General features: G+C 41.2%; 1 protein-coding gene across 1 annotated transcript in view; it reads right to left on the bottom strand.

The window, feature by feature from the left end:
- Positions 1-15,051, bottom strand: part of LOC311237994 (uncharacterized protein) — a gene marked incomplete at its 3' end in the record, with an annotated part of 101,476 nt that overhangs the window by 43,896 nt on the left and 42,529 nt on the right. The window contains exons 3-4 of the mRNA XM_084325965.1: positions 14,645-14,989; positions 6,495-6,629 (exon numbers count right to left, since the gene is read on the bottom strand). Coding sequence (XP_084182091.1) covers positions 6,495-6,629; positions 14,645-14,989 — 480 coding nt within the window. The remainder of the gene's footprint in view (positions 1-6,494; positions 6,630-14,644; positions 14,990-15,051) is intronic.

Raw genomic sequence — 15,051 nt, 5'->3', positions numbered from 1 at the left:
CACCCCAGGAGAAGGTTACGGAGGTGGTTCTTTTCCAGTATGGAAATGGACCCGGTGAGAGGCAAGTGGAAGCGGCTAAGGTTCCCGTGTCAGTACTGGGGGACCTCGCCCCCTGGGGAGGGCCTGGGGTCCTCACCAGGGGGGTCCCCATAGGCAGTAGGATGTCACACGTCACGTTTTTCACCGACGCCTCCCTCGCTGGAGACACGTCGGGCCAACGCAGTAGGGGGCAGCTGGCAAGCCATGCTGCCCGGTCTGCGCTATGTTCAATGTGTTGGTATTGAAAGCGGTCCTTCTGGTCCTCAAACGGTGTTTGATCAGGACGGACAATACGACGTCAGCGTCGTATATAGACAGACAGGGAGGAGTACGCTCCCCCAGTCTGCACCGGGCGGCGGGCGGCTGGCTATGGGCATTCTCCATCTGCGCGGCCTGAGGGCTCTCCACATCCCCGGCAGGGTGAATGTGGGTACAGGCAGGGGGCGAAATTAAAGCCTGCCACCCGCCATTGGCGCTCAGTTTTTACGTTTGGCGCCTCCCACTGAGAGGTCTGCCCGGCGTGTGGCGGGCACCTTATCGTCATGTAAAAAAAAAAAAAATCTGCGGTGTGTTTTGGTTTTATGACAGTCGCAGTTTTTGGCAACCCCGTCTCTCACGGCACGTCATCTCGTTGGCTTGTTTACCAACATGACATCAGCTGCACGCTCTTCTTCTGCTCTGTAGGGAGCTCAGCTAACGTTACGCCCACCTAGCTAACGCAAAATGTAATAACGTTAAATAACGTTACTCACTGATACAGTATGTGGAACCATATTAAAGGAGAAAGCCGGCCGGTAAAAAGACAACTCACCGCGGAAGAAGTGGCAGCGAGAGCGGGACCACCTAATAAAAGAAAGTTTCGAGACGAGTGTAAATTTGGAGATGCAGTTAGTGGTGCCTCAAGAGACTGGCTCCAGTATGATGCTGGGGCTGGAGTGATGACTTGTTCGGTGTGCCGCAAGTATGCAAAAAACAAAAACAGAAACAACACTTTTGTTATTGGGAGCACATCTATGAAGCTGGAAGCAATTTGTGACCATGAACAGAGCCAGTGTCACATTGGCTCCATGTCTGCGTCGCGGATTGCATCGGAGCCTCTCCTTTCAAGACCCTCTGTGGCCAGGCTAACAGCCATGTCAGAACAGACCAGCACAAAAATGAAGATTATGTTTCGGACTGTACATGCCATTGGAAAGAATGCAAGACCCTTTACGGACTTCGAGTGGATGTGCAAGTAAGTGAACATGTTTATTCTCTTAAATTAGTATCACTAGTATCATGACTACTATATGAAACCTGTTAATGAAGCACAAATGCATGTAGAGTATTCTTGTAATAACGTGAGACTCACAACTGTGAACTGATCTGGTCATTTATTTAGCATAGCCTTGTTTATGTTGTGTTTTCAATAAAATAACTCATTATACAGTATACTGTTATTATGTACTGAAATGTTTGAGAAGTTCCAGGCAGCTATACAGTGTAGATTAGATAACCTTATTCATTGTATTGAATTCATTTATTTGTTTGTTGGATTTTTGCAGTTTGGATGAAAAGAAAGGCATTGCTGTGGGCTCAACATATAGGAATGAGAAGCAGGCCAGAGAGTTCATGCACCATGTTGCAGAGGCTGAGAGAAACCACGCCAGAGAGAATTTAAAAAACAGAAAATTTCTCTCCATCTTGTCAGACGGCTCCACAGACAGTTCTGTGAAAGAGGAGGAATTAGTGTATGTCAGATTCTGTCACAACGGCAAGATTGAGACAACATTTGTTGGCATCAAGTCAGTGGAGAAGGCAGACGCGGCACACATAACCAATGCCATCACTGTCATCATGGATGGAGTGTGTGAGGAGTGGGGGAGCAAGTTGGTTGCTCTGGCAACAGATGGAGCGGCTGTGATGACCGGAGCCAGGAACGGTGTGGTCAGCCGGCTGAAGGGGGACAAGGCCTACATCATCGGGATCCACTGTATGGCACACCGCCTTGAACTGGCCTTTGCCGATTCCATCCGCTCCAATGTGATGTTCCAGAAAGTAGAAGAAGACCTCATCAGTGGGCTCTACACCTTCTACCACACCAGTCCACTGAACAGGGCCAACCTGCTAAACAGCTTCCAGGCTCTTGGGCACACAGCACTGGTCCCCACCAGAATTGGCGGGACCCGATGGGTAGGACACCTACTGCGTGCCCTGGACCATTTCCTGCGTGGTTACCAGGGGCTTGTCCAGCACTTGGAACAGGTAGTGGCTCTAGATTTCTATGCTAAGTAGTACTCCAAAAGTTAACATATGTAATGTAGTAGTAGTAGTAGTTTATTCAGTCATCATCTCACACAATGCAATATACACCATCATTTAACAATATTTGATTTACAGTGACTGAAAAGGTACAGACTGAAGCATAATGCTGTCCTATATTCTTAACAAAAATTAATACTCAAACAGTATTCTAAAATAAATATAAATAAAGTAAATAACAACAAACATGCTTAGAATTAGTAACATGTTTCAATGTTTTATGCATTGATCAAATCTGCCATACCACCAGCTTAGCTTCATCACTGGAAGTGAGGCAGGACAGTAGCCTTACAGTGCCTTACAGTGTATTGCAAGGTCTGACATTGACCAGACTTGATATGCATGACCTTGGTGGGCTCTAGGTCAACTCCTGAAAAGGGGGTCAATGTCAGACTTTGCAATCAAAAGTTAGGGGGCTAATAACCCTTGCCATAATTTCAGTGCGCCCCCTAACTTTTGATTGCAAGGTCTGACATTGACCCCCTTTTCAGGAGTTGACCTAGAGCCCACCAAGGTCATGCATATCAAGTTTGGTCAATGTCAGACCTTGCAATACACTGTAAGGCACTGTAAGGCTACTGTCCTGCCTCACTTCCAGTGATGAAGCTAAGCTATGCTAACGGAGCATCTATTCCCAAAGCTAAAATGCACGCACAGAGACAAAAAAGGTATGTATCTTCTTGTCTAACTCCAGGGAAGATGTTAAATAAGCTAATTTCCCAAAATGTTGGAGTTCCCCTTTAAGTTTTATTTATTTGTTATTTATTTTACACATTTTATTATGTTTTTTTTTTTTTTATAACAACCAGGACCCACCCACCAGCTTTCCCACCCCTAACACTGCCAATTGTGTTAGTATGAACGACCAGCCAGGCTGGTAGCAATGCCGAGAGCTGGGCTCAAACCCAGCATCTCCTGCACTAGTGGCGAGCACCTTGCCCATTGCGCCACTTTATTATGTTCTGTTATGTTTGAGAACCCAGCATCTCCTGCACTAGTGGCGAGCACCTTGCCCACTGCGCCACTTTATTATGTTCCGTTATGTTTGAGAACCCAGCATCTCCTGCACTAGTGGCGAGCACCTTGCCCACTGCGCCACTTTATTATGTTCTGTTATGTTTGAGAACCCAGCATCTCCTGCACTAGTGGCGAGCACCTTGCCCACTGCGCCACTTTATTATGTTCCGTTATGTTTGAGAACCCAGCATCTCCTGCACTAGTGGCGAGCACCTTGCCCACTGCGCCACTTTATTATGTTCTGTTATGTTTGAGAACCCAGCATATCCTGCACTAGTGGCGAGCACCTTGCCCACTGCGCCACTTTATTATGTTCTGTTATGTTTGATGTTAACATTAGGTTACAATTTAAGTTTAAGATTGACATCTTGTATTGATTAAGTAATCAATCAATATATTAAAATAATTTGCTTCAAATTTTACTCTGGCCTCTTATTTAAGTGTATTATTCAACATAATACCTTATCTACTTGAAATGTACTGAATTTTTTTTATATGTGACAAAAAAATGCGTTTTTTTGGCTGGTAAGAAATATGCTTGGCGGGTAGATTTTTCCCATCTACCAGCCACTGGCCGGTGAGTCAAAAAGTTAATTTCTCTCCCTGGGTACAGGTGTGATGTCGCGGGGCGGTCCTCACCCTGACGGGTGGGGATTACGTCCGGACATAGTCAGGCAGGTCTGGGACCGATGCCGTGCCGCCTGGGATTCTTTCCCCCATACATCTGTTAGGTCAGTTGTTGGGGCGGGTACGTTGAGGAGCGCAGGTCCTTGATCCTGATTGCGCCGGACCGGGGCGCAGCCGTTTGGTTCCCGGTCCTGATCCAGCTCTTGGTATCCCCTTCATGGCCTGTTCCTTGGTCATCGCGGGCCCTCTCTCAAGCGCACGGGTCTCTGTGTTAGTTCCCTGTGCTGGGCCAGCCGCGGATGGGTTGGCTGGTGAGAGGGTGAGTCTGGAGAGGATGGATCCTTCTGTGGTTGGTACCATCCGGAACGCGCATGCTCCCTCCACTATCGCGGGTTACACAGGTAGGTGGCGTTTTTTCCAAGAGTGGTGTAAGGCCACCCTCTTGTGAAGCGTTTACTGCTTGGCGCTCTGCGCCTTAAGCCGGTGAAACATTCTCTGGCTCAGAGTTGAGATCTTCAATTGGTCCTCGGTCGGTTGTCCGAGGCCCCGTTTGAGCCTCTTGAGCAAGGCCTTTGGGACTGCGTTCCTGCTGGCCGTCACCTCCGCTAAGCGCGTGGGTGAGCTCTGTGCTCTCTCGGTGTGGCCTGAGTGTCTGTCTATTCGTTTCGATAGCGGTGCCACTCTGAGGCCTAATCCAGTCTTCGTGCCAAAGAATATCCGGAGCTCTACCGCTCCAGGGATATTATGGTTCAGGCGTTCATCCGCCTCCTCACGCTATCAGGAGGATGCTCAGAAACGGACAGATGTAAAAATTTACAGAGAAGCTGTGGGTAGCCTCATTTATTTAACAACATGTACCCGCCCTGACCTATGTTTTATAGTGAGTAAACTGTCACAGCATTTTGCTGACCCCACAGAGGAGCATTGGATTACAGCAAAACATGTCTTTTGTTATCTTAAAAGGTACAGCAGATAAACAATTGTGTTTCAGAAAGAGAAGCGAGGGTCTAGGACTTAAAGCCCACAGTGATGCAGACTGGGCAGCTGACACCACAGATAGAAGGAGTACCACAGGATATTGTGTGAGTTTGAACACAGACAGCTCACTGGTTTCGTGGAAAACAAAGAAGCAGCCCACAGTGGCACTATCAACTTGTGAAGCCGAATATATGGCTCTAGCTATGACCATACAGGCGTGTATTTATCCAGAACAACTGCTCGAAGTGATGGAGATAAGATTATGAGTATATTGCTTAATATGTAATAGGAAATTGGAATGTATCCTATATACCGAATATGGTGGTTTTGAAGATGAGGGGCGTTTTGTCAACATCATTTAAAATGATGGACACTGTGTATGTATATGAAGACTGTTGTTTATGAGGGCAACCAGGGAACCATTGTGAGTGCTAGGAACCCAGTGTGTCGACATAGATGTAAACATGTCGATATAGAAAATATCATCTCATCAGATCTGTCATCAAAGAAAGAATGACACTGGTTTACTGTCCAACGGACAACAGGGTAGCAGACACTATGAGGGAACCTGTTCCAAATTAAAAATTGAAGGGATTTGCTAAGGTCATGTTTAATGTGCAAATATTGACTGCCATACTATGTTGATGTTTTGGATTATATTATTTCCTTTGTAAAATGTTTTTCGGAGAAGTTATCCAGTATGTTAATACAACCCTAAGTGGGAGTGTTGAAGTCAGAGGATCTATGTAGGATTGTTAGTAACTGTATAACTGCATATATAACTGTTTCCACTAGAGGGCGCTCTAGGCGGAGCCACTCAAGAACACCACCAGGTGGCAAGTATAAATAGAGATGTCTCCTCCTACTCTACCTCTTTCCCCCCAGCCTCTCAGTGAGAGGAGAACTCTAGAACTGCTGCTCATACCATGTGAATAAATAAACCACGCCAGTTAAAGGCTAAAGATAGAAACCATGCCTCTTGACCACATTATTGTCGCCCTATAGCCGGATTCTGTCAACACATCTGTGACACACACTTAATTGTTGATTTTTTTTTCTAAAATAAAAAGTTGAAATCGATCGTGGATTTGGAGAATCATGACACCGCTAATAAATAAATATATATATAATGTGTGTAGTGATGCACCGATGTGAAAATTGTGGCCGATACCGATCTTAATATTGCTGTTCTGGCCGATACCGATATTTACCGATGTCAATATCTCTGTATAGAAAACACTTTATGATAATCAAATAAAGAGCTATTTTCCTAAACGCATTTTTTTTCTTTTTTTTTTTACTTATTTTCAGAAATGACTGATATTTTTAAACTTTTTAAGGCCAAAACATGTACAATTTTTTTTTTAAATGCCCATATCGACCCTATCTTGATATCGGACCGATGTGTAAAAAAACTGCCATATTATTATATATATATTATATTATTATATATTATATTATATCGGCGGCCGTCGGCCGATATATCGTGCATCACTATATGTGTGTGTATATATTTAGTTTAGTCTCCATACTTGTTTCCATGCAGTCCAAAAGGCTCTGGTCCTGGTCCAGCTGTGATGGTTTCATGCAGTCCAACAAACAAACAGACCATTCTCTCAAACCAAGGTGTGAGAGGCTGTGAGGGGAGGCCATATTCAGAGGAATCTCTGGGGGAAACACGGAAGATAATGTTGTTTAATTATACATCCATCCATACAGACAAAGAAGTGGTCAAAATTCAAAACCTGGAAAAATATGTTATTTCTACAACCTTATATTTGTGTCTCCTCAAAGATAGAAGACAGCGAGCCAAGACTTTATTCTGTAATGCCATTAACAACCCTCTCTGGGATAGCTATGTGTATGATGAAAGAGAGAATAACTGGACAGTGCGACAGTTGCTGCTTCTGAATTAATTGAACAGTACATAAAGTATGTACATCATACTACATTCTGTTGGAACTTACTGTTAAGTACATGGAGTGCAGTATGTGTGACATACTACAGTACATACAGTGCATGGAGGACCTGCACACCCAGGTGGAAGTGGCCGTTCATAACAGCAGAAGAAGAAAAGATAATAATAATAATAATAATAATAATAATAATAATAATAATAATAATAATAATAATAATAATAATAATAATAATAATAATAATAATAATAATAATAATAATAATACAGTCACAGCTGTTTCCACTTGCTATCTAAATCAATCAGGGGGACATACTGTCAGTTTAGACAAATTATGCTTCTGTAGCTAGGAGGCCTATGTTGTTTTTTACATTTGTTTGCAAAATGTTCACCCTAAATTACCAGGCGCAAAGAATTGTGGGATTTAAATGATTGTGTAGATTGTCCACTCCATACTTCAAATGTTAGGTGCTTTTGATATCATCTCTGTCGCATACTGCAAGTTAGGGCTGGGCGATATGGCCTAAATATGATATCACGATATTTTCTGACCTTTCGGCGATACACGATACACATCACGATGTTTTTCTTTTTTTCCCCAAACAATTCATTATGAGGCTTACCAAGACAGTATTTGAGTTTGCAAGCTAACATTAAAGACTAAATAAAATACCCATGCATTTAGCATTTTTATATTATATATTAGATTTAGATTATTGGATTATTAATTTATAAAAAATAGGGAAACAATGTCCAGGCACGCACTCCAGGTTTTTCCAAATTTATTGGCAGCCTGTAATCATGACGTTTCGGTGTGAACACACCTTCTTCAGAATGGCTTGCATGAAGCATGAAGGGTAAGTGACCCTAGTAAATACAAGTCAAACAGGAAGTGACAACACAGGAAGTGACAACACATTCCCACAAGAGATTGCAAAAAAGTACAAAATACCACTTACAAGCACAACCTTTTCAGAATTATGTAAATCAAAAAGAAAGCATGTAAATAAAAAAGAAAGAAACAGTAAATCACAAAGAGATATATCTATATATAGTTATATATATTTTTTTATACAGAGTAGGCCTACATCTTAAACTCTAAACATAAACACTCATGACCCATATAAGCCATCTTTCAATTATAAATATAAAGAATGATAAATGAAAATAGTAAACAATCAAATGAAATGAAATAATCAAATGAAACAGGTCAAAACATTTTCCTCATTGAGGCCTCTAGGCTCTAGACAATCTAGAAAATGAATATAGAAGCATTCCCTTTGTAGCAAGAGCCTGTCTCTGTCGCCGCCTCTTGGTGGTCTCAAGACCTGCTCTATACCCATGTATTTTAAGCCAGAAATATCATGTCCTAACTTATTAAAGTGCCTTGCAACTGAAGACTTCTCGTCATTTCTTCTTATAGAACATTTGTGCTCCGAAATTCGATTTTTAAAACGTCTTCTTGTTTTTCCAACATAGTAAAGGTTGCAAGGGCATTTAAGCAAGTAAACAACAAAATCAGAATTACAGGTAATCCGGCCTCTAACAGCGATACTCCTACCTGTACTTGGTTGTAAATAAAATGTCTCTTTAATCATGCCATGACATTGGGTACAAGACAAACATGGAAAATTGCCATTTGGAATATTAGCCATAAAATGGGTCAATTTTTTGGGAAAATCTGTTTTAACTAACTGGTCCCTTAAGTTAGGTTGCCGTTTGTAGAAGTATTTGGGTGGTTCCTGGAACACACCTCCGATCTTAGGATCTGACTTTAAAATGTACCAGTATTTGTTCACAATATCACGCATATCTCTAGAAATAGGGCTGAAGGTGGACACCAATGCTACCGAGTTGCTTTTTACTTTGTCTTTATGTGTAAAAAGGGATTGTCTGTTTATCTGTTTAGTTTTATTAAGAGAATTCTCAATAAGGGCCTCACTATATCCTCTAGATCTAAAGTTCTGACAAAGCTCCTTGGCTTGTGTATCAAAAATGTCATCTGTATTACAGATACGTTTATATCTCAAAATCTGACTAAATGGAAGGCTCCTCTTGAGCTCTGGTGGGTGATAACTGCTATAATGGAGAAACGAATTTCGATCAGTCTCTTTTTTGAAAACTTCGGTATGGACAATATTGTCTCTCTTTTTCACCAATACATCAAGGAATGCTATGGAATGTGAATCATAATTCATAGTAAACTTAATAGTCTCTCTCTGAGAGTTGAGAAACAAGTGGAACTCTACCAGAGCCTCTTTAGTGCCTGACCATACAAAAAATAAATCATCAATATACCTCCAATAGGCTTTAATGTGTCCAACATATGGATTATTATTGAAAATACATTCAGACTCAAACTTCGACATAAAACAGTTGGCCATATTAACCGCTACCGGGCTGCCCATAGCTAGGCCTCTTTTCTGTAAATAATATTGATCCTGATTATTATTAATTTAGCAATGAGATATTATATGATTTAGATATGAAATATGATTAATTGAAAATGGGGGACCCTGATGTAAACAAGACGAAAGACTTTCTCTGGTCTGCATCCCCTTAACAATTGTATGTATTGAGCTGTACTGTACCCATTCTGCAATATGTTAATAAAGTTTTAAATCAATCAATCAATCAATAAATAGCATTTTAGCATTTTTATGAAACTACTGTATATTTGTATGTCTCTAAATGTTTTGATGAATTGAAAATGGAGGACCCTTATGTAAAAAAGCCGAAAGTCTTTTTCTGGTCTTCATCCCCCAGTCCACTGTTGTTGTATTGAGCTGTACTGTATTGTACCCATTCTGCAATCGTTAATAACGTTTTCATTAATTCGATCATTCAGCCGGCAACAGAATAATTTTGATTGACAGTCGAGTCTGCCAATTACGTCACACCGATTGAACCCGCCCTGCTGTTCTTAGCACCAATCGGCAAGCTCTATGCGTTTTTTACTTCCGCAATTGATTTTGACGAGAGCTGAGCTCAGCTCAACGACAACAACAGCTCCCTGCGGCAGACGAGTGATTACCAGCGCACCGCAGCATGACTAAACAAGCCATAATGATTTTATTGCAACGAATGTTATAATAAAAGCCTTTCCATACATCTGTCTGATTGAAAACTTTATTAACAGACCGCAGAATGGGCATGCACAACTCCGCACGGGCTGAGATATGAACAGTAACGCTTGCTATCTATGTCGTCATCGGACATTGCTATGTTTGGGTAAATACGCTAATGTTATTGAACGTGTAACTATATAACGTTAATGCCACAAAACGAATGCCTTTGTTAATAATAATTAGTAACTTTGATGCAGTAGTGTGTGTGGGGGCGGCGTTGTTCAAAAGTTTGAACGGGTGTGGACCAGATTGACGCGACACAATCCTCTTGGGCAAAACATCACGATATCCACAATACGTTAAAAAAGTGTATCGTTAATGAACTGTACCCGATATTTATATAATATCGTCATATTATATATGCGATATGGCGATATATCGCGATATGGCTTTTTTTTTTAAATCCGATTTACGATTTTCATCGATTTTTTTCTCTTGAGCTAAAAAAAACAATTTTTTTTTTTTTATTTGACACAAAAAAGTATCAAACCAAGAGGAATGTCCCTATTGGGATTGAAGTGCAAACCTAACTTTCACCAATCTTCACTTAAAAGAAATTGTATAATATATATAATATATTTTATATATATATAAAAGGTTACTCTTGATCAAACAAAGATGAATGTCCCTATTGGGATTAATAGTGCAATAACTAGCTTTTTCACCATACTTCACTTAAAACAAATAAAAGGTGCCTCTTGATCATCAAACAAGAATGAATTTCCCTATTGGGATTAATAAAGTGCAAATCGAACTTTCACCAAACATCACTTTTTGTAAAATAAAAGGAGACTCTTAAAAAATATATATATATATATTTTTTTGAAAATCAATTTACATTTTTCAAAATCATCCTAAATCATTCATTTGAATTAATCGATAATACCGATTAATCGCAGAGCCCTAACTGCAAGATACAAGATACATGACAGATCATAGAATAGACTGTTAATTGTCATTGCACACAAGTATACAACGAAATGTCAGGGGAGCTCCCACAGACCGTAGTACAATATATACATACATGTAACACATAACACTGTACATATAACAGAATATTTTAAATAATAAAGTGCATTATGAGCGGTAACATAGTGGTTATCAAGTCCAGGTAAGTGCATGGTGCACGTGAGGGGACAGTCAATGAGAGTTTAACAGTCTGACTGCTTGGGGGAAAAAGCTGTTCATAAATCTTGAACTCTTCGCATGTATGGACCAGCATGGCCGCCTAGTTATAGTTGAAAGTGGGGGTGCAAGTTTTTTTTTTTTTTTTTTTGCAAGGGGTGGCAGATTTTTTTACATTTAATGAACACCTGTATGTGCAATTTCCTGCAATATAGAGCCTTCAATCTTGACCAAAATAAAGCTGCTCTTTTCACTATAAAACTCAGTTTATATTGCAGTATGATAGCTATAATAATAATAACTTCACTGCGAGGGCTCTTTTAGCTAACGCTAGCTAGGCACGTATGATAGCCAATTACTATTATAATAATAATAATAACTTTCCCATCCTCCCAAAGCCCCTCCGGCCCCGTTCACATCCGCAGCGGCAGTACCAACAACAACAACAACAATTAATTGACGCTATCAATAGCCCCAGTGAGCGCGGCGGTTGAATGAATGAATGAATGAAAACTTTATTTAACAGATTGCAGAATGGGTACAATACAGTACGGCTCAATACACACAATTGTTAAGGGGATGCAGACCAGAGAAAGACGTTTGTCTTGTTTACATCAGGGTCCATACTAGCCCCTTTCGTGACTGTGCTGCACAGAGTGAATCCACAGTCACTTGCTCCTCACGAGGGGGCATTTTCATAGGCACAGGGGGAAGCAGTATAAAAAAAATAAAAATTAAATTGCTTTGAATTATACTGAAATATTTTGCACTCTTGTCGCATTTATCTTGTTGAAATCCTCCCACAGGTTCTTTTTACTACCACATATTTAATTGAGACCCTTTATTTGTTTATTATTTCAATTTAGCTGGAAATACATTGCTACATCATTCAGTAACATTGGCAGAGCCTTATAACAAAAACATTATTACGGTCACCATTGTGACCAGTGGGATTAATCAACACATTTTATTATTTATTTTTCTATTTCATTGAACATTGCACATGTTAAAAGCAATTTTTTTTTACTCAAAATGTGAGTATTACCAAGTCAACTTGTGTTCTTAATGACAATAAACATAGTACACATATTTGGTTGAAATAATGTGGTTGTGTACTTATTTTTCTGTAAACTTATTATGGATTGAAAACTGAAAACCTTAATGCACAGTAACTGAACTCAATATTTTTAAGTTCTGGTAACTTATTATTATTATTTTTTTTACAGTGTAGTATTGCGATCAATCAAAACTTATTTACACGATATACCTCACATTCACCCTCCATTCACATCCTGGTGTTATCCTGGTGTTCTCCATTAGGCCTGTAGGTGGAGCTATGATGTGTCCAAAAATGAATGGGCAAATGTGAGTGAAATGGTCGTCTGCATTGCATTCCCCCCCCCCCCCCCCCCCCCCAACTCAGATTTAGGGTTGATACAACCATCATAATAATATTGTTAATAATAACAATAACAATAATGATGTAATAATGTAAAAATTATCATTAACTCTTTCAGTGCCACTCACGAGATTTCTCGTGTTTTTTTATAGGTGGTTGCTAGCCACTCACGAGATTTCTCGGATTTTTTTTTTTTTTTTTTTTTTTGCGATCTGAAAAATTATTGCATCACCCGAGCCTACCCGAGTATTGCCGAGCTGCGCCGGTGATCACTGTGGAAAAAAGCGCCCCCTGTCGTCTCCCAGATGACATAAGTGATTTTGGAATGGACTCAATGAAAATGAATGGGGAAAAAAATCCGGTACTCCACATTTTCCAGTTCACTGATCCAGCCGGGGTTACTAGAGTTCATTCTGGAGCCTCAGATCCCCTCGGATCATGGAGATCCACTGTGTCGCGTTGGATCCATACACGTATCGATTTTTTCGAATGGTGATCAGGAATTGGAATATACCAGTTGGATACCATCTGATGTCAGGTAAGGACTCTATGTTATCAGTGGTAGGATAATCAGAGTAAGTTTGATGAAGTTATAAGCTGTTTTGTGAAATGTCTTCTTTCGGTTTCAATGTAAAACTCCGAGAGGAAATCAACGAGGCGATTATCCGCGCGCGGCCGTAATGTGCGTGCGTGCACGTATAATATTGATCATCTAGCGTTTATTTGAAAACGATTCATAAAAAGGCCGACGAATATCAACGTTGTGGAATATTCCACTAAAAGACGATTTTCATAGAATGCTCCGGAATGAGCTGTTTTTTATATCAAAACGGGGGCTTTTCTAACTGCTCTGAAACGGCAACGACGCGATAAAAAAACAATCTGCCTTCACAGCACTGTCTGGAAAATAGTCTTTGATAATGCGATGGGCAGATTAGACACATAGCCATAATTTAAAACATAGATTAGGCGATATTAACGTTAACATTGGCGCGGATGGTGGCATTCAAGCGGTAAAATGGAAAACCAGGCATGGCATTGAAAGAGTTAAAAAGACCTGATTATGAGAAAAAAAAATTACGATGCATGGAATATTGTTGAGGCACACTAGTTACAACTATATTTCAAACAGGCACTCCATGTTAAAAAGGTTGCTGACCCCTGCCTTAGACTGTGGCTTGGAACCTTCAATAGACCAGTAGTAGATGATCGCAATGTTCTAGGAGGCACATAGTTGACTACAGAATTTGCAATGTAGCTTGGTCCTGTTCCATTTAGTGCTTTGTATATAAGGAGGAGGACCTTGATATCAATTCTAAATGTTACCGGAAGCCATATGGGGCTGGGACCTCCTCCGCGGCTCACTGCTAAGGCTTCGCTGGCGGAGTCAGGGTTCGGAACCCTGACCCCACGAGACGCCTCGCGGGCAGAGTCGGGGTTCAACAACGCCGACCGCACGAGGTGTGGGAGCGGTAACACGAGCTTATGCTTGCGTACGTTTCCCTTGTAGCGAGTGGGACGCGCGGTGGGGTAGACGCGGGTCCTTTTTTCCCGCGGTCTACTCGCCTTGTGCATTTTTTGGGTGCCGTCACCTTTTTTCGCACAGTCGGTGTCCTGTCCCCCCGACAACCCCTCACTAGGAAGGGTGGGGGGGCCCGGACTCTCCCCAGTGCTCCGATGGTTGTAAAGGGGACCTCAGCGGGTACATTTGTCGGGCTCTCCGCGTCCTGCTCCGCTCCTGTGTCCCAGCAGAGCAGAACGTGAGGCAAGAACGAAATGTAACGAAGCTAGCAACAACAAAAAGAGTTCCGGTCAGAATCTTTCTAAATAAAAGCTGCAACAAATATGTATTTTCCACTTTTTCTGGATAATATAATTCATTGTTGTTTTTCTTAAAGCAATGTCGTCAGTAGAGTAATTTAAATCAATAAACCTACATTGTCTCACAGCAGGTACAGCGGAAATTCTTTTTAATAAAGTAAGCATGCTAAGTTGTTGCATGAGAACACAGTTTGATACAAAAAAGATTATAGGAGAGAAGGTTATATACAAATATACTGGAGCAAAGGAAGGAGAACGAGAGAAAATAAAGATATGAAAGAGAAAGTAACATACTGATATCCTGATGGTCTGTGGGCTCCTCCTTCAGCACAGTGGAAATATCCTGATGGTCTGTGGGCTCCTCCTTCAGCACAGTGGAAATATCCTGATAGTCTGTGGGCTCCTCCTTCAGCACAGTGGAAATATCCTGATGGTCTGTGGGCTCCTCCTTCAGCACAGTGGAAATATCCTGATGGTCTGTGGGCTCCTCCTTCAGCACAGTGGAAATATCCTGATGGTCTGTGGGCTCCTCCTTCAGCACAGTGGAAATATCCTGATGGTCTGTGGGCTCCTCCTTGGGTGGGTCTAGCGGGTACTGAGCCTCTTCCTTTTTAATCATCAGTAGGTTGCTGGGTGGATCTGGGACAGAGGAAGACAGACACTAAGTATTTATATTGTGCCAGGATTATTAACTACATATA

The sequence above is a fragment of the Notolepis coatsorum genome (assembly GCF_963971535.1).
Source record: "Notolepis coatsorum genome assembly, chromosome: 12".
In the NCBI taxonomy this organism is placed as follows: Eukaryota; Metazoa; Chordata; class Actinopteri; order Aulopiformes; family Paralepididae; genus Notolepis; species Notolepis coatsorum.
The sequence above is the reverse complement of the archived record's forward strand: the minus strand, read 5'-3'. Positions and strand labels throughout refer to the sequence as shown.